We start from the raw sequence: 26,610 nt of genomic DNA, 5'->3' as shown, positions 1-26,610 counted from the left end.
TAATATTTTTGATGTCCTTACTAGGTTTCGATGGCATAAAATAGTCTTTACGGGTGACATAAAGGCCATGTATCGTCAAATCCTCGTGCCAAACGAGGACGCTGAGTACCAGCGGATATTGTGGCGACCTTCGACTGACGGCCCAGTTAAAGACTATCGTTTGCGGACGGTAACTTATGGTGTGAAATCGGCTCCGTATCAAGCTTTGCGCACAATAGCACAGATAGCGGAGGAGACTGCTGACTCCTATCCTGAAGGGTCACAAGTGCTTGGGAGAGACATTTATGTTGATGATGTCGTGACAGGCGCTGACTCTATTGAGCAAGCTTTAAAAATTAGATCAGATTTATCTGAAATTTTGTCGTCGGGTGGGTTCCATTTGAGAAAATGGACCTCCAACCATAAAGGTTTTATCGTTGACCTTCCATCTTCTGAGTTGTATTCGAGTGATTTTAAACATTTTGATGAACTTTCGGATTTGTCCCTTAAAATATTGGGATTGTTATGGCGTCCACAAACAGATTCGTTCCAATTTGAGGTTGCAACACCACGTGATCAGAAATGTACTAAACGTACTATTTTATCGAATATAGCGCGCATATATGACCCGCTAGGATTCTTATGTCCTGTCACGTTTCACGCTAAATATTTAATGCAGGTCTTGTGGTCATCTGGGGTGCAATGGGACGATGATGTTCCAGAAGCAATCACATCAGAATGGATGAAATTTACCGATCAACTTCCGTCGTTGAAATCTGTCGTTATTCCTCGTCGCATCATCCATTCGTTTGTTTCATTACAATTGCATGGATTTTGTGATGCGTCGGAGCGTGGTTACGCTGCTGTCGTTTTCTGTCGTGTCGATGACACACAAGGCTCTACTTTTGTAGAGCTTTGCTGTGCCAAAAGTAAGGTTGCGCCTCTGCGTAAATTATCAATTCCTCGATTGGAACTGCAGGCTGCCGTGTTGTTGGCAGACCTGATGCAGTCAACACAAGAGGCATTAAAACCTCTCTATGTTGTTCAGGAAATATTTGCATGGTCAGACTCGACCGTAACGTTAGCTTGGATCAAGTCGTGCCCTTCACGCTGGAAAACATTTGTTGCAAATCGTGTGAGCCATATCCAGGATCTTGTTGCTCCTGATCGCTGGCGTCACGTCAGTACACACCACAATCCTGCTGATGCAGGATCCAGGGGGTTACTGCCTGAAGATTTGGTAGAGTGTGATATTTGGTGGAAGGGTCCGTCGTGGTTGGTAAAGGAAGAGAAGGATTGGCCTTGCTCACCTTTGCACGATCCAAGCAATGACTGTATTGTAGAGGAACAACGTATTTGTAGCTTACTCGTGACGGCCGATCCTAACTTAATTGATGAAGTCCTTAGCAGGTTCTCCTCGCTTTTCACATTAAAGCGTGTGTTAGCCTACTGTTTCCGTTTTTTACGGTCAGCTAAGGATGGAAAAGTTGTCGGATCTCTACAGTCAGCTGAAACCACTGCAGCTCTCATGTTTTTAGTAAAACATGTGCAGCTCACTTCGTTCAGTGTAGAGATCAATCAATTAAGGGAGGATCGTTTGAACGCATTGCCAAAGGGTTTGCGCAAGCTTTCATTATTCATTGACAGTCAGGGTATTGTCAGGGTGGGCGGTCGCTTGGCAAATTCTCCTATTAAATTTTCTGTCAAACATCCCATTTTATTGCCTCGCTCCCACCGACTCACTATTTTAATAATTGACGAATATCATAAAAGATTTTTACATCCAGGTGCCCAAACTTTACAAAATTTACTTGCGCAAACGTTTTGGATTTTGTCGCCAAAGCGAGCAATTCAGGCAGTGATTGGAGGCTGCGTGAAATGCTTTCGTGCCAATCCCTCTGCGGCATCTCCGCCGCTTATGGGAAATTTGCCTACTTTTCGCGTCTCGCAAATTAAACCTTTTTCGAGTGTCGCCATTGATTATGGAGGACCATTTGATATCGCTTTCGGTCGTGGCCGTGGTGCGAAAACGTACAAAGGTTACATCTGTGTTTTTGTATGTACTAGTACCAAAGCCATTCACATAGAGCTTGCTTCAGAGTTGTCGACAGAAGCTTTCCTCTGTGTTCTTAAACGGTTTGTCGCTCGTCGTGGTCGATGCAGTAACATTGTCTCTGACCAGGGTAGGAATTTTGTGGGCGCTAGTAACTATCTTGGTTCACTCATGAAAGGTGCTGCTGATGCCCAAGAAATTAAATTCTCGTTTAACCCTCCGGGTACGCCTCATTTTAACGGATTAGCTGAAGCCGGGATACGCTCGGTTAAGACTCACCTCGCACGGGTTGTAGGTAATCAAAGGTTAACCTTCGAGGAATTTTATACAATTCTGACTCAGATTGAGTCTATGCTCAACTCTCGTCCATTGACACCTCTTAGCTCGGATCCTAGTGATCTCTCAGCCTTAACTCCAGGCCATTTTTTAACTCTGGAACCGTTGTCGATTGTCCCAGAGGAAAATCTTGTAGATAAAAAAGTAAGTGTCTGTAATCGTTGGAAAATGATACAGAAAATGCATCAAGACTTCTGGCGTAGATGGCACGCTGAGTACGTCCATACTCTACAACAGAGGACGAAATGGAATAAAGTAAATACAAACATTGTCGTGGGTTCCTTGGTCTTGTTGATTAACGAACAGACAAGCCCTTTAAAATGGCCCCTTGGGCGCATCGTTGCTCTACATCCCGGAGTTGACGGTGTCTGTAGAGTGGTCACAATTCAAACTGCTACTGGTCAGTACAGAAGACCAGTTGTGAAGCTGTGTCCTTTACCACTTTCAAATTAACTTTCGTCGTTCTAGTATTATCACTTAGTTTAACATTATAGTTTTAAGTAGTTTGTCGAACTCTAGCACTATTTGTAGAGTAAATATTGCATATTTAGGTGAGCGGTATGTTCAACTTTCGTATGAATATCGGTTTTTTAAAGAAACAACACTATTTTGTCTTTAGCTTCCGGTGTGTTTAGCCCGGCACTAATCATTTCCGGTAGCCATTACCACACATTTTTTTTCGCTCTCGATCTAACTTGCGAACGCGTCGCTGCATTAAAATTGCCATTTATTGCTAATTAAATAGTTAAAGTCACATTTTCCCAACAATTATCGTTAAATTAAGTTTAAACTCAGTGCTAGTCACATTATCAAAGTGGACAGGAAGAAAGCTCTGCTCCAAGAACAGTTCTGGGCTCGAGGAGACGGTAAGCCGGGCCCGCACGTGCGCCTTGCATACCAAGGCTGATGGTAAGCGAGCTGAAACCAATCCACTGGAACCTCATGCTAAAAGGTATGTGACATATGCACTGTTTTTTCCCCAGTAAGTGTTTGTTTAAATCTCTAAAATTTCGAGTTATCTTTGTCAATTTCGTCTTAAAGATATTTTATTAAATTACAGTCCGCTCAATTAGTTCATCATTAAACAGTGTAGTTTGATTAAAATCTACAGTAGTCTAGATATCCATCAAATTCAGATCTAACCGAAATATCAGTACAATGCCTGGCAAATTTTTAGACCATTAGGCGCGGTGGTGGGGGCAAGTTCACGCATCGTACACATATGAGCAAAAAACTACCTAATAAGAAAATTCGCTTCTGTGCAGGTAAGGCCACATGGGCTAAAAATTTTCCGCGCACTGTATACTACTTCCCACTTCAAATCTACAGGCCCTGAATTCACAATCTGTACCTTAGCCAAAATTACGTATATTATTAAGGGCCCCTCACATCTAGCGTCGCGCAAGCGTAGCGTCGGGCCAACTGTATGGCAAAGACGTCGACGCGGCGTCTTTTTCCATACGCTACGCCACGACGCTACGCTCGCGAGACGCTAGATGTGAGGGGGCCCTTACTTGTATTGTATTACGGATGAATGTGGAAGGAGGAAACGAGAGAGGATAGCCGAAGAAAATGTGGATGGACTGTGTGAGAGGTGAAATGAAACAAATGCAAGTGAATGATGTGATGACGTCTGATAGAGAGGTATGGGAGAAAAAGACATGCTGCGCCGACGCCAAGTAATTGGAATAAGGGCAAGTGAATCATGATTAATTGTATTGCGTCAAATTGCATGTATGGGGCTGACATAATATATTTATTTGTAGGATAATGCAGCAGCGAGTTCAAGAGTTACTGGACATCGTACAGAGCTCCTCTAGCGATGACGAAAGCTTGTCTTCCGTGAAGAACCAGGCTCAGGTCGCCACGCCAAGACCAAGGGGTAAGTCATCATCAATATACAGACCTTAGGCTGCATTCATTCAGTATTCCTGTGATTATGAGTATACAAGTACGCTTAAGCTTTGATAGCGTATCGTTAGCGGAGCGGAATGAATGCGCGCACAATCCGCCCGCACTGCGCACAGCGCTAAAACAGACATTTGATGATTTTAGAACAAAACGGGACTTAATCGCGTAAACACTTACATTTATATTTGGCCCGACGTTTCGAACATCACATTATGTTCGTGGTCACGGGTAGACTGACGAGGAATTGCATCAACATCTTCTAGCCGCGCGAGTTTCTCGAACTACCCGCACTTGTTCTTGATTATTCACTTTTGCGCTAGGGTTGTCACTTTGCTTACACACAACACTCACGATATCAGCTGGTGTGTCCCTAGGTGTTTTTTCAGGCTTACATTTTCTAATTACTGGATTCCACGAAGAAGAAATTCCCTGCCCCTCATTTTGGTTGAAATTTCGATGCTTTCTAATTTCAATCGCTTCACGTACGCGATTAAGTCCCGTTTTGTTCTAAAATTATGAGTGCAAATCGTGTTAGTCTAAATCAATATATGACATTTGATGGTTTTCTAATGTTTCTCTCACGGAAGACTTAAGGAATTTTGTAAATTATGCCTTGATGCATTTAATGGTTCAATATCTCTAATAGTTTTTCTTTCTACAGGCCGCCCCCGCGTGAACCCCATCCCGAACACGCCTACGTCGACCCCCTCAGGCCCCAAGTCCAACCTCCCCCTAAAGAAGAAGCTGCACTTCGTGGCCAAGCACCTCATCGACTTCACCTGCCCCGACGGCCGCCAGCCCATGCTGCTCTTCATGGAGAAGCCCAGCAAGAAGCTCTACCCCGAGTACTACAACGTCATCGACCGCCCCATTGACATGATCACTATCGAGGCTAACATCAAGGTACGGTAGCATCCTTTAAAAAAGGTAGATTGATTGATTGTGAGCCACCGCTATTGAGAAGACCAACTTACAATGACAGGTTAAAAATACTTTATGAAGACTGCTGTAAGTAAAAGTGCGTATGCGCACTTGAATGTCAGGTTCCACCCGACCTTACAGTGTCATGTGCAGTGCTACATCTAAGAGTGCACTTAAATATCGGGTGTAGCCCGACCCTCCAGTGTCATGAGCGCTGCTGCGCGTAAGAACGCGCAATGTGCTTGAATGTCGGGTTGCGCCCTCGACAATCACGTACAGATCCACTATTGTTGTTCTTCTTAAGCTTTGCATACATGCCCGACCCCACATTGTCACCCCATCGACATGATCACTATCGAGGCTAACATCAAGGTAAGGTAGCATCCATTAAGAAAGGTAGATTGATATATTGTGAGCCACCGCTATTGAGAAGACCGACTGATAACGACAGGCTAAAATACTTTATGAAGACAGCTGGCGTCCTGAATGTCAGTGCGCAGTTGTGTCATATGCACTGCTGCAAGTAAGACCTATGCGCGCTTGAATGTCGGGTTACACCCGACCTTAGTGTCATGTGCAGTGCTGCATCTAAAAGTGCACTTGAATATCGGGTTTAGCCCGACCCTCCAGTGTCGGGTTACGGTCGCAATGTGCTTGAATGTCGGGTTACGGTCGGGTTATGCTATCATGTGCATGACTGCATGTAAGAGCGCGTAAAACGCGCTTCAACGTTGGGTTGCGCCCTCGACAATCACGTACAGATCGACTATTATTGTTCTTCTTATGACAGTTTCATCTTTTCCAAGCAAAGTACGATTTATCGACCACATACGAGCTAAGGTACAGCGGGATAATTTCGACTGGGGGACAAATGCAATTGGTCCATTTTTAGGGTTCCGTAGTCAACTAGGAACCCTTATAGTTTCGCCATGTCTGTCTGTCCGTCCGTCCGTCCGTCCGCGGATAATCTCAGTAACCGTTAGCACTAGAAAGCTGAAATTTGGTACCAATATGTGTATCAATCACGCCAACAAAGTGCAAAAATAAAAAATGGAAAAAAATGTTTTATTAGGGTACCCCCCCTACATGTAAAGTGGGGGCTGATATTTTTTTTCATTCCAACCCCAACGTGTGATATATTGTTGGATAGGTATTTAAAAATGAATAAGAGTTTACTGAGATAGTTTTTTGATAATATTAATATTTTCGGAAATAATCGCTCCTAAAGGAAAAAAAAGTGCGTCCCCCCCCCTCTAACTTTTGAACCATATGATTAAAAAATATGAAAAAAATCACAAAAGTAGAACTTTATAAAGACTTTCTAGGAAAATTGTTTTGAACTTGATAGGTTCAGTAGTTTTTGAGAAAAATACGGAAAACTACGGAACCCTACCCTGAGCGTGGCCCGACACGCTCTTGGCCGGTTTTTTTTCCATGTTGTACAGTGTTTGCATTATTAATTAGAGTGTACACGTGTGTGTGTTAAGTGGATACATGTGGAGTGTAATAATGGGAAAAATGGATCGGTTATTATAATTGCCCAGTCGGGATTTGTCCCGCTGTACCTTAATTGTATTTCAATTTTACAAATGCAATTTAAAGTACAAAGTAGATTAGAACCTTCGTGAAATAAGTACTTGTAAAATAAATCTTCAAACGTCGATGAATCGGAATTTATCTATTTGTTTTTTTTTTTAGAAATTGTTGTATAAGTATCCGATACGCGTTTCTAAAGTATCCTTATCTCCCGAAATATCTCAAATATCTTTCGCTCCACAGAACGACCGCTACAACAGTGTCGAAGAGATGGTCTCCGACTTCCGCCTGATGTTCTCCAACTGCCGTCAGTTCAACGAGGAAGGCTCCATGATCTACGACGACGCTAGCCGGCTAGAACGCGTCATGAATGAGAAACTCAAGGAGTTGAACTCTAACTATGAGAAGAAGGCACCGGTGAATAAGGTCCCCAAGACTCCAAAGTCGAGACAACTTTCACCGCTTGAGCAAAAATTGAGGACTCTTTATGATGCTATCAGAGACTATAGGATCCCTAAAGGTAACTATTATTTATGTTTTGATGGTATGCTTAAAGAATTGAACTCTAATTATGAAAAGAAGGCACCGGTGAATAAAGTTCCTAAGACCCCGAAGTTGCGACAACTTTCACCGCTTAAGCAAAAATTGAGGAAGCTTTATGACGCTATTCGAGATTATAGGATTCCAAAAGGTAATGTTTTTTGTAAAATTTTAATCTAATTATAAGAAAGCGCCTGTGTACGTATAGCCGAATTCACAAACGCTCACGAAACGAAACGCTCGTAAATATCTATCTCAGTAGCTCTTGCGTATTGGCGCGACAGAGCCAAACTACCTCTCGCGGTGTTTCGTTTTCGTTACGCGTCGTAGAAATGCCATTCGGCTACGGGGCCTGTTCTGTTAACAAAGTTCCTAAAACTGCCAAGTCATTTGTTACCGTTACAACTTTTTAGAACGCTATTAGAGACTACAAAATCCCTAAAGGTAACTCTTCTTCTTACAGAAAAAGTCTAATTTACAGACTTAAAATTAATTTAGAATCATGCATAGCCAATGTGGGAATCATCAACGCTCCTTAACAAGTTGTCTTTGTTCAAAGTGTCTTTGAAAGATAATGAATACGATAAATATATGAAACAAGGTAAACGAAACTCACATTCGCGCTAATATAGTAATTGACAGAAAGACATCAAAGCGTTTCGTTGTCGTAGCGTTGTTAAAGACTGGTTGATTACAATTACAATATTTGATAGCTTCAGAAGATGCCTCTTTTGATTTTTAAATAAATGCTTCTAAGTCGAATTTAATCGGTTCACTTGATTATTTCTCTAACAAATTACACATATTTTCCACAGCCAAACGCCAGCTCGCCCTAATCTTCATGAAACTCCCAAGTAAATCCGAGTACCCCGACTACTACGAACTAATCAAGAACCCCATAGACATGGAGAAAATCGCCCACAAGCTCAAGAACAACATCTACAACTCTGTCAACGAGCTGGCTTCGGATTTCATGCTGATGCTGGACAACGCTTGCAAGTATAACGAGCCGGACTCGCAGATTTATAAAGATGCGCTGATTCTGCAAAGGGTTTGCTTGCAGACTAAGCAGATGCTGAGGTTAGTTTATTTGTCATATCTTCATCAATCATCATGGATAATCTAAAACCAAGCTAAGATAGTAACGATTTCGATAGCCTCATGTACATTCATTCATCAAATAATGACGATTAAAATAAAATTCGGAAGGCTGTCAAAGTTGCTGCCATATTGCTAGCAACCATTGACCTGCATGGCATCCGTAACTTATTTTGCATAATTGAAAAAAAAATGTTTTTTGACAGCATGTAAGATTCGAAGTAATTTCAATTTTACAGATATTTTCGTGAATTTCGAAAACCCACAAAAATAGTATTTTTACCTGTAGGTAAATACATTGCTTTAAACATCAAATTGAGAACTTTGATTATTTTGAAATAAGAGCGTCATATATTTTACAGGGAAGACGATGACGCGCCTCCTGACGTGCCGGCGGCTGTTCAAGAATTACTCCTGAACCTGTTCACATCAGTATACAATCATCAGGATGAAGAGGGCAGGTAAAAACGATAAATATAGTTTATTTCTCGAATAGGAATAATACCTACATAACCTCAGCTCAAAAATGTTGAAATCCTACCAAGATTAAAAGAAAGGACCAAGTCTCTTCAACATACACATTTTTAAAAATCATACGTAACCGAACGTGGCAGGTTAAGGTGACTTACGATCTTTTAAATATCACGATATTTTCGTCGTCTGTTCATTCTTCAGCTTCATATTCGATCTTTGCAGGTGTTACTCAGACAGTATGGCAGAACTGCCGGAGCACGATGAAAACAACGGTGTTCGCGTCCGCGGCATCTCCCTCGATCTTGTGAAGCGGCGGTTGGATCGCGGTCTGTACCGTCGTCTCGACCACTTCCAACAAGACATGTTCGCTGTTTTCGAAAGGTAAGACCTAATTTTCACTTTGTTTACCACATTCGAAAAGATTTTGCTATTGTTACATATCGATAAATAGCTAGGGAGGTAATGTCGCCCAATGTACAACAAATAGAACGAATGAAAATATCTATGAATGGGAAAGATTATCCAATAAAATAATGGCTCTTGTCTTTCAAAGGTACCAAAATATCTAAGATGTAAAATATAAGGATTTGGTCAATGAACAAAAACTGAGCCGTGTGCCAATTTCGGACGTAAGAATTAAGTGTGAGTGTGGGACAGGGTACAGTGGGCGTTAAACTTGATTTAAAGTTATCCCGGAAAACCCCTGTGGCTCTGTCATTTAACCAAAAACACCTGCTTATGAAATCGTCTAGAAAATGTGACCTATAGAGGAGATTACGCTAGACTGAATACATAGAAAGCATTTTTTCTCAAACATGGTATGAAATATTGATGTTATGTGCCTTATAATTGGCAGCGAAGTATGACATTGCAGGTGCGGCTAGGACGATTGATAGATAATGGAATTTCATACAAACCTTGCAGGCCAAGGCCGGCAAAGTCCTCTTTTTTAATTTCCAAACACAGATAATTGTGACATAACATCCAGGTATTTAGCCAATTAAAAAAAAAACTATAAGGGGCTTTATAGACGTGCCGACTGCAACTGGTACGGGCCCTAGACAATATTTGATTTTGGGTGCGTTTACATACAAAAAAAATTTTTTTCGTTTTTTTTTTCGTTTTTTTTTAACTTTTTGTTTTTTTATAAGCGTATACGGGGCATCAAAGGGGAACGAAAATTCGATTATTTTTGCGCTACGACGCACCGTTTAGGAGATACAGCCATCCAAAGTTACTATTTTCAGTAGACTTTATTTATTTCATACCATGTTTGAGAACATATACATACCTCGGCGAGAAATGGGGTTGCCCGCCTCAGACCTATCCGTCTATATGTCTTCGGCCGGCAACCCCCTTTGTCCCGGCCTCTGTAGTAATGTACTATTATGAAACACTTAGCTCGGTCGATTAATATCTAAGAACTTTTATTTTTTTCAGAGCGCGCCGCCTATCACGAACAGACAGCCAAATCTTCGAAGACTCCCTCGAACTGCAAACCTTCTTCATCACGCACCGCGACCAACTCTGCAAGGACACGCTAACTTCACCCGCGCTCTCCTTCACTAAGGAAATACTCACCACCAGCGTGGAACTGCTCAAGCAGTGCAAGATGCTGCAGGAGAATGATGAAGAAGAAGACACCAGGTATTTATTATTTCTATAGAATAGTTTCTTAAAAACGAAGTGCGGGCTTGTTAGGTTGGAGACTCGTTGATGTCTTTTCTTCAATGCGTTGAGTAAGTTTCATACTAAGTAAGCACTCGAAATCTTCAAAGATTCTATCATTCTGCATACCATCAAAACTTAGTACTGCAGAAATGAAGGGCGGGCTTATTGGGTTACAGACTCGTTGATGTCTTTTCTTCAAATTCATTCAGTAAGTTTCACACTAAGTATTAGAACAGTCCAAATATTCGGAGACTCTTTAGAACTACAAACCTTCTTCATCACGCACCGCGACCAAGGACACGTTAACTTCACCCGCGCTCTCCTTCACTAAGGAAATACTCACCACCAGCGTGGAACTGCTCAAGCAGTGCAAGATGCTGCAGGAGAATGATGAAGAAGAAGACACCAGGTATTTATTATTTCTATAGAATAGTTTCTTAAAAACGAAGTGCGGGCTTGTTGGGTTGGAGACTCGTTGATGTCTTTTCTTCAATACGTTCAGTAAGTTTCATACTAATTATTAGAACAGTCTAGATTTTCGAAAAAAAAATTAATTTTATTTTACACTTCTGGTCTGGCCTAGTGAGCTTGCCTGCTAAGCTGCGGTCCTGGGTTCGAATCCCGGTAAGAGCATTAATTTGTGTTATGAGCACATATTTGTTCCTGAGTCATGGATGTTTTGTATATTATAAAATAAAATAAATAAAATATTATATTTATATACTAGCTTTTGCCCGCGGCTTCGCTCGCGTTAAATTTAAAAATTGCGGAATGCTCCATACAAACTTCCACCCCCCATTCTAGGGAAGTGGGAGGTTAGAAAGAGACAAAAAGTAACCTATGTCACTCTCCATCCCTTCAACTATCCCCCACTTAAAAAATCACGTCAATTCCTCGTTCCGTTTTGCCGTGAAAGACGGACAAACAAACAGACACATACACTTTCCCATTAGTATGGATATTGTTGTCTGAATACGCACAATACAAGCCTTCTTGAGCTTACCGTGGGACTCAGACCTCAGACAATCTATGTAAGGATGTCCTATAATATTATTTTCTCAAACATGGTATGAAATATTGATGTTATGTGCCTTATAATTGGCAGCGAAGTATGACGTTGCAGGTGCGGCTAGGACCAGTAGCGGCTGGCCCTAAAGTGCGCTTGTGCGGTGCACTCCCAGAAATAATCACAAGTAAATCATAGTAATACATCAGTTATGATACCTCTAATTAATGTATTACTATTTAAAAAAAGTATCGCAAAAAAGTTAAGCTCAATTAAACATTACTTGTATTTCTTAAAAGTTCATTAATCTGACTATTACTCCGCCAACTCCCTTCCTACAATTTCATACGCACCGCGCTCAACGGAGCGCTTTCAATTGCGCTCCTATGGAAAAAGATTCAGTGCATTCATCAATAGAAAATTCAGTGAGAGTGAAAGAAGTTTAGACACAGCTCCGCGCGTGAGACAGACGATTATCTATGAAATATTAGGTAAATCGGGAGCGCCGCACCGACCACAGAACTATATCAAAATAGAAGGAAAAAGTATCCTATTTAGTACTTCGCGTGGCAAAAAGAAGACTCAACGACCTCTTTCCTCTCCGCAAACGACAGTCTGCGTTGTTGTTCTTTTGTTCATTGCAGCTTTAATTTGACGACCTCGACTTGGCGTGCATTCAAAACGAGCGATATCTATATAAACATGAAATAAGTGTCTTAACAATGCGTGTAATGAAAATAATTTAATTTGTTCTTAGATTACGAGCGATGTAAAAATTAGCTATTCAAACTGTCGAGTCAACTCACATTCGTGACGTCAAGTGTCCATGCAAAATGTTACACGGTTGGTCTTGTCAACCGCCGCGCTTTTTCCTTCTATCTCGGTATAGGTCTGTGCGTTTGTCCTTGATTACCGTCTTGTTGCACCGCGCAGGCGCGACGCGCGCCGCGCCGCGGTCATCCGCGTACTTATTTCGCGCGCTATTTTGTAAACAAGTTGTACGGCACCCGCGGGAAATACGATTTAGACTTAATTTGAAACCGCATAATTAAATTGTTTTAATTTGCAAGTGTAAATAATTTCAGTGCGTGAGAATGGATGGATGCAACGTGACATAAAAGTGTGTGAAAAAACTTTAGCAACCCGATTAGAATTAAAAGTCCAGTGGTTAAATGTGAATGTGACAAAAGTGAAAAACTGTTTGGTTTTCCATTTCTTTTATTTGGAAGTGGCGCGGACGACGGAGGTGGTGAGTGTGCATGGACCGAAACCCGTCTCAATGATCGGTCGTCAGGAAATATTATGCAAGGCCTTAGATTCAGCATATCGAAAATCCACACAGGAGTACCGTCATACTAGGTCCATACATGTAGGATCTTGGTGCTCACAATGAGAGTTTGAGTGAACACCCACATATTATAGCCACGAGCCGCCTCTGGCTAGGACGATTGATAGATAATGGAATTTCATACAAACCTTGCAGGCCAAGGCCGGCAAAGTCTTCTTTTTTAATTTCCAAACACAGATAATTGTGACATAACATCCAGGTATTTAGCCAATTAAAAAAAAAACTATAAGGGGCTTTATAGACGTGCCGACTGCAACTGGTACGGGCCCTAGAAAATATTTGATTTTGGGTGCGTTTTCATACAAAAAAAAATTTTTTTCGTTTTTTTTTTAATTTTTTGTTTTTTTATAGGCGTATACGGGGCTTTAAAGGGGAACGAAAATTCGATTATTTTTGCGCTACGACGCACCGTTTAGGAGATACAGCCATCCAAAGTTACTATTTTCAGTAGACTTTATTTATTTCATACCATGTTTGAGAAAAGCATTATACATACCTCGGCGGAAAATGGGGTTGCCCCATTTGTCCCGGCCTCTGTAGTAATGTACTATTATTTATTTACAGGTCAAGCACGGACGAATCCATGCCAGCCGGCGCCCCTCAGCCCCAAACAAAGTACGACAAGGGAGACTTCTTATACGTGCAGCCGGATAAGAGCAACAAGGATCCCGGCATCGTGCAGGCCGTGCGCATCTGGACCAATAGTGACGGCGTGCCTATGATGTACGCCAACGTTTACTTCCGGTGAGTACCAGACTTTATTCTCTCTCTCTCTCACTCCCTCTCAGCCGGATAAGAGCAACAAGGATCCCGGCATCGTGCAGGCCGTGCGCATCTGGACCAATAGCGACGGCGTGCCTATGATGTACGCCAACGTTTACTTCCGGTGAGTACTAATTTATTATTTCTTACAATACACTATAATCTTTGCGCTCTGTGACATACGGGCATAACCTGAGCACAGTGAGCACGACCCTCCTGGACGTTTCGGACCTTCGCTCGTATGCGGAGCTCAGCCTTCATTATTAAAGATACTCGTATCTATTATTGTCCTGTGTTTGATATATGCCAACGTTCGTGCCCTTTCACTCATTTCGATTAAAATAACTTTGTTTTTATTCTGATACCTTCACACGGTGCGACAACTGCATCGGTGCGCATCCGATATTTATCATTACATTGCGGTATTTAATTTTTGTCTGATTTGTATGTAACCTCAACAATCAACTAAAATCGCTCGCGAGTTCGCGCGTCGTCTAAATGTGCCGGAAATATTCTAAATTATATTATTTTCGCAGGCCTCACGAGACATTCCACGTGCGCACACGCAAGTTCCTCCAGCAAGAGGTCTTCAAAACTGAAACCTTCCGGAATATTCCTCTTGACCAGATCGCCGGACATTGCTACGTCATGAACGTTAAGGAGTACTTCAAATTCCGCCCAGAAGGTTACCACAAGTTTTATTTTGAACCAATTATTTCTCTAAGACTGGATTGAACAACATGGAAACATTTTTCGGGATGTTACACATGCACAAAATACTGACACTTACCTACTAATTTTACACATCTACCAACTTCTCAAACGAAATAACACATCACAATCGCTGAATCGCGAATCGGAAGCACTGGTGGCCTAGCGGTAAGACCGTGCGACTTACGATCCGGAGGTCGCGGGTTCGAACCCCGGCTCGTGCCAATAAGTTTTTCGAAACTTATGTGCGACATGACATTTGATATTTGCCAGTCGCTTTTCGGTGAAGGAAAACATCGTGAGGAAACCGGACTAATTCCAATAAGGCCTACTTACCCTTCGGGTTGTAAGGTCAGATGGCAGACGCTTTCGTAAAAACTAGTGCCTACGCCAAACCTTGGGATTAGTTGTCAAAGCGGACCCCAAGCTCCCTTGAGCCGTGGCAAATGCCGGGATAACGCAAAGAGGATGATGATGAATCGCTGAATGGCGAATCAGAAGGTAAAGATGCGTTAGAACGAAACTTTTCTGCTTCATTTTCTCGATTCAGATCTCACGGAATCCAATTCTTTGTTAGATTATCACGATACTATTTAATTCCGAAGTGAATCAGACATTGTCTTCATATTTAAAGTCACGTACAGGTCGAACGCGATTAATTAACATTATTTTATCTTTTTTCCCAACGTTTCGGCCAGGTTGCACTGGCCGTGGTCGCGGAAGACTGACGTTAATTAATCGCGTTCGACCTGTATGTGACTTTAATATGTGTACAAAGCGCGAAAACTTAAATTGTTACATTGTCTTCATCCAGGTTACGCCGACAAGGACGTGTATGTGTGCGAGAGCCGGTACAACTCCAAGCACCGCTGGTTCAAGAAGATCAAGGTGTGGGAGGGCGCGGAGAAAGAAGCTACACTCGTGCCGAGAGAGGTAAGCAGGGTATTGAGTTAAAAATATAATACACCATTGTAAATATAGACCATAGTAATTTGGTTGATTAAGGAGAAATCTCCGTCTTAGGCACTGGTCCCACCGCGAGCTAGTAAGCTATGAGTTATTGGCTATAATAATAATAATAATTTATTTATTATATCAGACAACAAAGGGCCCATAATGGTTAGTACTTATACATTATTGGATATTTTAAAAACTACCTGTTAGTATAACATAAACAAAAAGTCGACACAATAATACAACAATAAAACAATAAAACACTCACCTAGTGGCGGTCATGACACACGTACAGTGGCTATAAAAACAAATAAAAGATAAGCACTCCCGTGCAAATAAAAGAGACACGGCGATATTGATAGCTCACCGCAGGGCGAGTAACTATAAACATCGCCGTGTCTCTTTTATTTACGCGGAAGTGCTTATCTTTTGTTCGTTTTTATAGCCGATAGCTCATAGTTTACTAGCTCGCGGTGGGACCAGTGCCTTAGTGCTGAATTGAAAGATGCACCTGAAAACATTACCCCTATAAGAGGAATCATTCTTTAACCCGTGGAGCATCTAGCGTTATATATAGAGTGACCATAAATCCTAGTCATGACGTTATTTATCTATTACATTTATCTATTTTTATTCATTTCTTATTTTAGTCACTAATTACTTTTAGACACAGTCGCCATCAACTCCGATATATCATATAGCGACTGTACTGTTTTTTTTATCGAGTCTTATTGCATTACTCTTCATAGTATGGTTTTCTTTAGGTGCCCCTCGAGCCGAACCGGACGGTGTCCGTATTCCGCGAGCGTGTCGAGAAGCACAAGGATGAATTAGCGGAGTTGGAGGTGCTCGAGAATGTACAAGAAAAAGAGAGACCCGTAAGTTACTGCATGACTTTCGATATTCTACTTTTCCTAAGTCGTATCTTATATTATTCAAAAAAAGTAATCAACATAAAGATCGTGGTTATATTGAGTTAACGGGGGCCGAGTCACCAACGTCCGTAGGAGAATACCCGAATTATGTATCCCTACACGTGGTCCCTGGGTGGTGCTAATCAGGTGACAAAAATGGTGGTAGGCTTCGGCCGCGGCTCATGACCACCCATCGATCTAAGACGTGTCGCCAAATGGCCTAGCCGTGTTCCGGCACGAAGGTTGGTGTTGCCTTAAGTGAGGAGGACGGGTCGAATTGACTGCTTGTAGCTTGCAAGCCGGTCTGACGTCCACTGTTTTCCCCACACTGTGCTGCTGGTCGCGGAGGGTAGCGGGATCCGAGGCACGGTTCACCGCTGGCCGACCGCAGGTAGTAGGGGGCCCAAGTACCAAGCTAGCCCCTTGGGAAAGGCTGCCCCGCCAACTAGCGAAAAATCCCGAGTTACGCCATAGTGCCGGTTGGCGACCGGACGAGAGGGCCCTATGGACAAATTCGGGGGGGCTCGGGCGTCCCCGCAGTCTCCAGACCAGCCTGCACCTAGTGTGGTCCCGCAGTGTACGTCTCAAAGGTAAACAGTTCAAGCCCTAAATTCACTGCCATCTTCCAACATACCTAATCCCTCAAAAACATGAAAAAGAGAAAAAAGAGAAACGGTAAACAGCGGCTGCACTCCCTCTCACTAAAAGTGCACCTCTCAAACATTCGAGGTATGCACTCAAATCTCAATGCAGTCCACCACCACCTTGAGACTGAAAAACCCGCCCTCTTATTTCTCTCGGAGACGCAGATACGGTGTCCGGCCGACGTAGCGTACCTTTGCTACCCGGGGTACTCTCTGGAGCACAATTTTAAACCCCGTGCCGGCGTGTGCGTGTACGCCCGCGATGACATCTGCTGTCGGCGTCTCCGATGCTTTGAAGACCGCAACTTTTCCACCTTATGGGTACTGGTGGACACAGGCATGGAAAAGATTCTCTATGCCTGTGTTTACCGGTCGCACAGCGGAGATCAAGAGACGACCAGGCTCACGCAGTACCTAAGTGATGCGGCGGAAGCCGCTCAACATAAATACCCGACTGCCCAACTAGTGATGCTGGGGGATTTTAATGCCCACCACCAAGAGTGGCTATTCCCATACCAGCACACTGACCATGCCGGGAGAGAGATGCGGAAACTCGCTCTAGCTCTGAACCTCACCCAGCTGGTCCAAGGGGCGACGAGGGTTCCAGATGTTGACGGCCATACAGCCAACTGCCTGGACCTTCTGCTGACTACCGACCCGGATCACTACGCAGTGTCAGTGTCTTCACCTTTAGGTAACTCTGACCACTGTCTAGTGAAATCTGTGTCGGTATATTCCCCACCCGACCTTAGCCCAACAGGCACTAGGCGGTTGTGGCGATACAAATCAGCAGACTGGGATGGGATGCGGTCGTTTTTTGCATCCTATCCTTGGCGGCCCTTGTGCTTCTCTACAGGTGATCCCTCAGCGTGTGCGGATGCTATAACAGATGTGCTGCGCCAAGGGATGGAATATTTTATTCCCTTTTCCGATGTAAGCACATCTAGCAAAGCACAACCCTGGTTTGGGGCCGAGTGTCGACGTGCTGAAGCACGGCAACACGAGGCTTTCCTTGCCTGGGCTGATGCTCGAAACCGCAAAGCTAGCGACATACCGGATAAGAAGAGAGCCTATAATAGGGCAACCAAGTTCAGTAAGAAGGCTCTACAGAAGGCTCGATTCGACCATATACGCCGGACCGGGAACAAACTAGCTGCTCACCCGACTGGTAGTAAAGCGTTTTGGACCCTAGCGAAATCAGTCGAGTCGAACTTCTGCCGTCCCTCACTACCCCCACTGCTGAAACCAGATGGGTCACTTGCCCACACTGCCGAAGAGAAAGCGAATTTATTTGCATCTATCTTCGCAGAATCTTCACGTCTAGATGTATGTGGCGCAAAACCTCCTAGTCCACTAGTTTGCGAGACTTCAATGTTGGACATACGCATTCGTCAGACGGAGGTTCGCAAAGTGTTGCAAAATCTGGACGTGAACAAAGCAAGTGGCCCTGACGGTATTTCAGCCATAGTTCTTAAAACCTGTGCACCTGAGCTATGTCCCATCTTAACGCGCCTCTTCCGCCTCTCTATGACTACCGGTCAGGTTCCGAAATCTTGGAAGCTTGCTAATGTGCAACCAGTGCCGAAAAAAGGTAGCCGAGCAGACCCGGCCAACTACAGACCGATTTCGGTCACTTCCATACTCTGTAACAGTATGGAACGTGTACTGAATAACCGACTCCTGGCATACCTCGAAGCGAACGACCTCCTCAGTGACCGACAGTACGGCTTCCGCCGTGGCCGGTCCACTGGAGATCTGTTAGCGTATGCCACACACATCTGGAGTGAGGCCATCGAGAAGAAAGGAGAGGCCTTGGCTGTCTCTCTTGATATATCGAAGGCTTTCGACCGGGTCTGGCACGAGGGTCTTATTAGCAAGCTACCGTCCTTCGGTCTTCCCACTAGTCTCTGTAACTGGGTATCTGACTTCCTGAGGGATAGATCTATTCGGGTTGTCATTAATGGCTGCTCGTCCGATCAATTGGCAATAAACGCCGGAGTTCCTCAGGGATCTGTGCTTTCAGCGACCCTCTTCCTGCTCCATATAAACGACCTACTGAAACCAGGTACGTTCGGTTATGCAGATGACACGACGGTTGTAGAAAGCTACATACCCGACTCACGAGCTAGTGGAGTCCAGATACAGTCACTCAGGGAGGCAATGGTCGAGCGCATGAACGAATCACTGAAGGCAGTCTCTGCTAAAAGGAGCCCATTCCACCTTACTCCTACGTTCCGAAATGTATCCCTTCCGATTACCGACCATCTTGAGCTTCTCGGAATCTCACTGACTTCGAAACTTAACTTCGGCCCGCACATTGAGTCGAAAGCTCAGTTAGCTGCAAAAAAGCTGGGCATCCTCAACAAGGTGAGGCATTATTTTACACCTAGGCAGCTGCTCGACCTGTACCAAGCACAAGTCCGGTCGTGTGTAGAATATTGTTCTCACCTGTGGGATGGTTCAGCGAAATACCAGCTTGCGGCGCTCGAGTCAGTCGAGAGGAGGGCCAAGAAGATCATCAATGACGACGAGCTGACTAATTCTCGACTACATAGCCTGGAGCATCGTCGGAAGGTTGCCAGTTTATCGGTATTTTACAGGATACATTTCGGAGAGTGCGCTGAGGAACTGTATAACCTTGTTCCTCCGTCCCCATTTCACCATAGGACCACTAGACAATCGGCAATGCGGCATCGTTTCATGGTCAGTATTCCAAAAATACGCACTAAGCGTTTCGCTTCAACATTTCTTTTGCGAACCGCCAAGGAGTGGAATGCCCTGCCTAAGTCTGTGTTTCCGCACGAGTACAATCCAGGTCTCTTTAAAGCAAGAGTAAATAGGTATCTCATAGGTAAGCGTGCTCCACCGTAGACCGCATCATCACTTACCATCAGGTGTGATCGTGGTCAAACGTCTACCTATCTATACTAAAAAAAAAAAAAAAAAATAGCTATTAGGTTTTTGAACCTCAGTAATAACAAAAGTCGTAGGTATTAAATAAAAATAAAAATAAAAATTGTTTATTTCGGACCAATTAAAAATCCATAGAAATTGTTAGTATAGACTTAATATCTAGGTTGTTAGTTACTTAATATCCTAAGAGTAGTTTTACAACTATATTTTAAAATTAAATTTACTAGACTAAACTAAACTAACTAAACATGTATGCGACATGCCCTACTTATTCTTCCCAATCACAACATCGACCCAGTATTTAGTTAGCTGGCAGTCGAGTCGCTCTGCCAACGTTCTCAGCATGCTGTTACTGCTACCTCGCATTCGTGTCAGCAGTGACGCAACTCTCTTGCGCCTAATGGCAAAGAAATCATCCGCCCTTGCCTCTGCAAACATACCTGAGGCACTGCAGTGTTTCGGCAGCTTCAACAGCATTCTGAGGACGTTGTTATATTGGACACGTATTGCATTGTAGGCTTTTTGTGTAAACCTCACCCACAGGCTGCACGTGTAAAACGACTGGCAATAGGCCTTGAATAGCGTTATTTTTACTTCTTTGGTACAGCGTGCAAACCTGCGAGCGAGCATATTACCTCGTACTGCCAACGCTCTCCTCTCTCTTTCGACGTCTAGATCATCATTTAGATCCGCCGTGATCATATGTCCTAAGTACTTAAACTTATCAACCACCCCGAGGGCCACTCCCCCCAACATGATTCTCGGCGCTGTGTTAACATTGTATTTACGTGCTTTGAAGATGAGCACCTCGCTTTTGATAGCGTTGTATTTGAGACCATGCTGTTGAGCGTAGCCCTCACATAAATTGACAAGATGTCTAATTGAGCCTATTGACGGTCCCAGCAGGACCATGTCGTCCGCGTAACTTATGTTATTGAAACACGTATCGCCTATGTGACATCCGACATGCTGCCTACTGAGATCCCCAATCAACTCATCCACATACAAGTTAAACAGAGTAGGTGATGACAATCCTCCCTGTCTCACACCGCACTCAAGTTTGTACTCTTCTGATTCAACCCCCGCCCATCTCACCTTGTTGACCTGGTTGTTGTACCAATATTTTAGCAGCGCTATGTATTCTCTAGGTATGCTGGTCTTCTCTAACTTACTCCAAAGCTTATCGTACACAACCAGGTCAAATGCCTTGGACAAGTCAAGAAAACACGCATATATAGGCGTGTTTCTATCCTTGTAATACTGTACAGCTTGCTTAAGGCACAAGATTGCGCTTTCCGTCGACAGCCCCGGCCTAAATCCGAACTGTGCGTCGTGCAGTTGAATATGTTTGCAAAGTTGTGCATTAAGCAAGCCATCGAGCACTTTCGCTAGCACTGTCGCTAATGAGATGGGCCTATAGTTTCCAATATCAGATAGGTCCCCTGTTTTGTTCTTGGCCAATGGAATCACTACGGTACGCGTGAGTTGTGAAGGGAGATAGGAATGTCCGAGGCATAAAGTATAAAACATTGCCAAGACGCGTGGCAAATGCAAACCCGCATGCCTGAGGTGCTCAGCGCTGAGACCGTCATGCCCAGGTGTTTTACCTCTTTGCATAGATCTTATAATATAGCTAACTTCGTTACTTGTAACTTTTAGTGAACTTTTTCCCATGACAGTCTCCGCATCACTCACCCCAGCCATACAGGCAGATCTGTGAAGCGGGCTTACCTTAAACGCCTTGCTAAAATTATCAGCAATTGTTTTTCTATCACACTCTCCCGCCACACTCACAGGGGCACACGCTTTCACACTAAACTTACTAGTGTTTTTCCAGAAAGCTTTGAAATCTTTCGCATCGCGGTTTGAGGCAAGAATATCACATTTTATTTGTTCTTGTCGGTCTTGACACCACTTAAGCTTTGATTTAAAAAGCTTTCTGGTTTCACACATCTCACGGTAAACGGGCCCCTGTTTAGGCTTATTCGCCGCTAGCCATAATAAGTATTTTTGCCTAGCCTCCTTATGCGCTTTAGCCACGTATTTGTTCCACCCGACTACTCTTTTACCTTTTATCCCCCTTTTTTCCTTACTTGACTTTATTGCCGCTTCTGTTAGTGTACTAATTATCGAGTCATACATTTTATCTAATACTATTCTATGCTCAGATTTATTACAGCGCTTATCTGCACACGACGTTAATTCGGCTGGCAGGTCAAACAATTTTAACTTGCTGTTGCAAATAGTATGGTATTGCTCCACTTGAGAGTCCTGCCGTTCACCCCACCATACCCCCTCATGAGTCGGTAACATAGGCATACATTTAATTTGTAACTTATTTAGGTCACATTCAATAATAAGCGGCAGGTGGTCAGACCAATACACGTCATATTTTACATGAACACTGCGAACCGTATCCCGCGCTGCCTCTGTGACGATGCAGTGGTCTAACCACCTGTTACACCCGTGCGCTTCACTAGTATAGGTATATGTCTCAGCGCCTAAGCTCAACAATTCAAGGTCAATACAACTCCACTTTTGTGTTTCACAAAATTGCAACATCTCATTACAAAATAGCTCATTCGGGTGCGCATTAAAGTCCCCTAAGATGTAGACCGCTTCAACGTCCGGATTGTCCTCACTTATAGCGCTTATTTCACCCATGCATTCAGTAAATAATGGCAAGTTCTCAGGCGCATTTACTGGCATGTATACACTAAATATAAGCGCTGCCGATTGAGGCATTTGCAACTTAATTGCCGCTAGACGCACACTCTCGCACTTCACTACCGATACACTAGCAAAAGCTGTTTTCCTCCATAATATCGCCACTCCACCGTGCGGCCGTCCCGTCAGCAAACCTGCCCCGGAGTCAACCGCCGACGTCCCTGTATACGCGAACTCACTATGAACAGTCCCAAGCAGCGGTAAACTGTGATCAAACAACCATGTCTCTTGCAACGTAATAATATCCGCCATCTCACACAGTTCTCGCACTCCTTCCATTGACCTTTTAAGTGATTTGCAATTAAAACTAATTAATTTACTACTCATTTTGTGTGTTAGATCCAAAAATTCCACCCTCACTTTGTTTAACCCACTCTTCTTGTCTTTCCCTAACCGATATAAACCGCCTAAAATAAATCCCTTTTGGCCACAGTGCTTGATCTAAAAAGATATCCAGCTTATCACTCGATACATACATTTTATACGAATTATAGAATATTAGTCGTGCCTACTGCGCCAACTATAGTGGCGTATGCCGTCACAGTAACCTTTAGACTTTCAAGTAAGATTTAGGTACGGCAGGTAGTAAAAGCCATTAAAAAGAGTAAGGTGTACATTAGCTCGCTAGCGTTACTTTGGTGTGTAAGCGGGTGTAAGTTCATTTGGCGTTTGGCGTGACGTTTATAACGTGGTTTCTACTTTATTATTCACATTAATATGTTTTCTAGGATGTGGTGATGTACAATCCGCTTGGCACCGATGATGAGAACACCTACTACGAGCAATACAACACAGTCTGCTCTGGTGTCATCAAAACTGGCGACTACGTTTACGTAGTCACTGATGGCGGGAAGCAGATGATCGCACAAGTCGACACTATTTGGGAGACGGGCGAGTAAGTCTTACACAACTCAGTATAATACAACACGGTGGGTAATCAAAACTGGCGACTACGTTTACGTAGTCACTATGGCGGGAATCAGATGATAGCACAGGTTGACACTAAAGAGACTGGTGAGTAAGTTCTTACACAACACATTATAATACAACACGGGTAATCAAAACTGGCGACTACGTTTACGTAGCCACGGATGGCGGGAAGCAGATGATCGCACAAGTCGACACTATCTGGGAAACCGGCGAGTAAGTTCTTACACAACTCATTATAATACAACACGGGTAATCAAAACTGGCGACTACGTTTACGTAGTCACGGATGGCGGCAAGCAGATGATCGCACAAGTCGACACTATCTGGGAAACCGGCGAGTAAGTTCTTACACAACTCATTATAATACAACACGGGTAATCAAAACTGGCGACTACGTTTACGTAGTCACGGATGGCGGAAAGCAGATGATAGCACAGGTTGACGGGTAATCAAAACTGGCGACTACGTTTACGTAGTCACTGATGGTGACACCATCTGGGAGAGTGGCGAGTAAGTTCTTAAACGCTTATTACGTGACAACAATATTACATAATTTGATCTGGGGTTGATAAATAGATGACTTAAGTTTCCGTAGTCACCGTTGGTAGCAATCAAATGATAGGACAAGTTGGCACTATCTGGGAGACCGGCGTTTAAGTCACGTCAGCACTTCGCTAAATACTGCGACAAATCGATACATCAGTTTAAAAAAGTGCTGTTTTTAACCCGGCTTCTAAGTAATGTTATTTGTTTCAGTAACAAGTGCTATTTCCGTGGCCCCTTCCTCATCTTCCCAGCAGAAGTTGCCAACATTATCAACAAAGTGAGTAAAAAAAAACTACACAACAAAATAAAAGGATCAACTCAGGGAACGAAAAAATATGCCTAAGAATTTCAGGATCTGATAATCGGACACCGATATATATATATAGGTTGTCTGGAAGCTAGGATAGCTCTTTAACGATAAGACTGCCTGTTTATCTTTGTCTGTGTTGCTATTTTCTTCTGTAATGTCATTTAAGGTGCACGGCCACGCATACAGTGTAATGCTGAAGAAAAGTCGTTTAAAATATTTGTATATTTCAGCCGTTCTACAAACAAGAGGTGCTGCTAACGACCATGCACGACACCAGCCCACTGGTGGGCATCGTAGGGAAGTGTGCAGTGCTCGACTTCGATGACTACCTCAAATGTACGTAAGCTTGCAAACTGACCCTTTAGCACAACTTGCCTTGTCGCGTGCGAGTCCATACATCAAGCGCGACTTTAAGTATGAACTCGCGCGCGACAAGGCAAGTTGTGCTAGAGGGTTTGATCTCACATACGTTGTCACAATACTTATAATTGTCGATAATAATATATCTGCAGGAGATAAGGTCAACCTCTCCTTTTCGACCTGGACATGTATAGAAAACTAGGAACAGATCTATTGCGAAAAGGTTTCCTTCATATTTTTCCTAAGGCCGATAGTCCACTATCATATGTTTATCATAGAAATATGATCATAGATCTGTATCCAACGTTTTCTATGATAAACATATGATAGTGGACTATCGGCCTAAAACGTTCGTATTTGTCATTCTAGTTCAGTGTCAGTACGTTTTGTTTACTTAGACTGACTGAAATAGCATGACATGTTCGTACGTTTCCGTAAAAATACAAAGGAAAAGCTTTTCGCACTATAACTTGACAAAGTGTCACTAACTCTGGGACATGATCTTGGTTTACCCATCAGACATTTTTCTTTACTATTCCCTGTATTTTGTGTGTTATTTTTTAATCCTCGATTTCTGTTCACGAAATATTTGTTTGTTGTACGTAACCGTTCTTTCGTTGGCAGGTCGGCCGACGGAGATCTCCGAGAATGACGTTTTCGTATGCGAGTCTCTGTACGATGAGTCGAACAGAGTCGCACGCAAGCTGACTGCGGGGCTTCGCAAATTTGAGCACACTAAGGACGTCACTGTTGACGAGGTTGGTTGAATTTAGTCAAAGACATGTGTAACTCCGTATAAACAGATAAAATCAATAAAAAATGTACCTCAAAACCATACAGAAAAAGGTACGGTGACCTAGATGGCGATACACCTTTAGGGGACGCTCGGCTAGATGGCGCTATTATTAATATTTAACATTTTAACACATGTCAAGCTAAGTCCGACCGATATCCCATACATTACAGGCGCCATCTTGGATTTTTTGTATTGGAATCCGTCCGACATCCGATATCGGATCGGATAATGTGAAAACGCTAAGTATATGGGCTAAATTGTCTGAGGTTCAAAAGTTTTAAGCTTGTGTCGAGAGATGGCAGTCTATGCACTGTGATTACACATTTAACTTTGACAGTAACTCTATAATACTCGATCCTCTTTGATTTAGTACGTGTTATTTTACAGAGGATATTGAAAATTAAACCTGTATAATGTTATACTGTGATGTTTGCTCTAAGACCAAATTAAATTATTTCATAAGAAATATTTTAATTTGTGTTTTTTTAGTAGACACACTACTATTATTTAACTATAAACTGAAATAAATGTCATATACAAAGAAAAAATGACCAAGGCCTCCAAGTGTCCAGCATCGGACACTTGACATTTATTTCAGTTTACTGTGATGTTTGTTTGCAGATCTACTACTTCCCGCGCCTGCGCGGCCCGCCCGCGCTGGCGTCGCCGGCCGAGGTGCACAGCTTCGCGCACAAGCAGCCCGCCTTCAACCCCGTGCACATCGACTCCATGGTGAGTACTCACCAGCAGCGGCTGATCCATATAAACCGATTCCCACAGGCTTACCTAAAATTTATTTTTCTAACCCCTCACCACGCGGGTCATTTACTTCGTCGCGTCGTGTCATTACACAGCTTACAAGCACCATAAACACTACAGACCTCTATGCCGATTTCCTTATTCCGAAAAAATTATATAATTGTTTTTTATTTAAAGCCTATAACTGTGTCCCACTGCTGGGCAGAAGCCTCCCCCTTCGATTTCCACTCAGACCTCTATGCCAATTTCCTTATTCCGAAAAAATAATATAATTGTTTTTTATTTAAAGCCTATAACTGTGTCCCACTGCTGGGCAGAAGCCTCCCCCTTTGATTTCCACTGGTCCCGGTTATGAGCAATCTCCGGCCAGTCGCTGAGATACACGTCCCGCTATCCGCCTGGGTTTGCCAC

At 43.2% G+C, this 26,610-nt stretch overlaps 1 protein-coding gene across 1 annotated transcript in view; it reads left to right on the top strand.

Annotated features, from left to right (window-relative positions):
- Positions 1 to 26,610, top strand: part of LOC125238485 (protein polybromo-1) — a 48,143-nt gene that overhangs the window by 7,896 nt on the left and 13,637 nt on the right. The window contains exons 9-24 of the mRNA XM_048145847.1: positions 4,135 to 4,250; positions 4,941 to 5,182; positions 6,980 to 7,256; positions 8,092 to 8,356; positions 8,737 to 8,835; positions 9,071 to 9,229; positions 10,289 to 10,495; positions 13,438 to 13,617; positions 14,172 to 14,320; positions 15,161 to 15,279; positions 16,065 to 16,178; positions 23,227 to 23,393; positions 24,185 to 24,251; positions 24,515 to 24,620; positions 25,269 to 25,402; positions 26,062 to 26,172. Coding sequence (XP_048001804.1) covers positions 4,135 to 4,250; positions 4,941 to 5,182; positions 6,980 to 7,256; positions 8,092 to 8,356; positions 8,737 to 8,835; positions 9,071 to 9,229; positions 10,289 to 10,495; positions 13,438 to 13,617; positions 14,172 to 14,320; positions 15,161 to 15,279; positions 16,065 to 16,178; positions 23,227 to 23,393; positions 24,185 to 24,251; positions 24,515 to 24,620; positions 25,269 to 25,402; positions 26,062 to 26,172 — 2,512 coding nt within the window. The remainder of the gene's footprint in view (positions 1 to 4,134; positions 4,251 to 4,940; positions 5,183 to 6,979; positions 7,257 to 8,091; positions 8,357 to 8,736; positions 8,836 to 9,070; positions 9,230 to 10,288; positions 10,496 to 13,437; positions 13,618 to 14,171; positions 14,321 to 15,160; positions 15,280 to 16,064; positions 16,179 to 23,226; positions 23,394 to 24,184; positions 24,252 to 24,514; positions 24,621 to 25,268; positions 25,403 to 26,061; positions 26,173 to 26,610) is intronic.

The sequence above is a fragment of the Leguminivora glycinivorella genome, chromosome 23, assembly GCF_023078275.1.
Source record: "Leguminivora glycinivorella isolate SPB_JAAS2020 chromosome 23, LegGlyc_1.1, whole genome shotgun sequence".
In the NCBI taxonomy this organism is placed as follows: Eukaryota; Metazoa; Arthropoda; class Insecta; order Lepidoptera; family Tortricidae; genus Leguminivora; species Leguminivora glycinivorella.
This window is presented reverse-complemented; position numbering and strand designations above follow the sequence as displayed.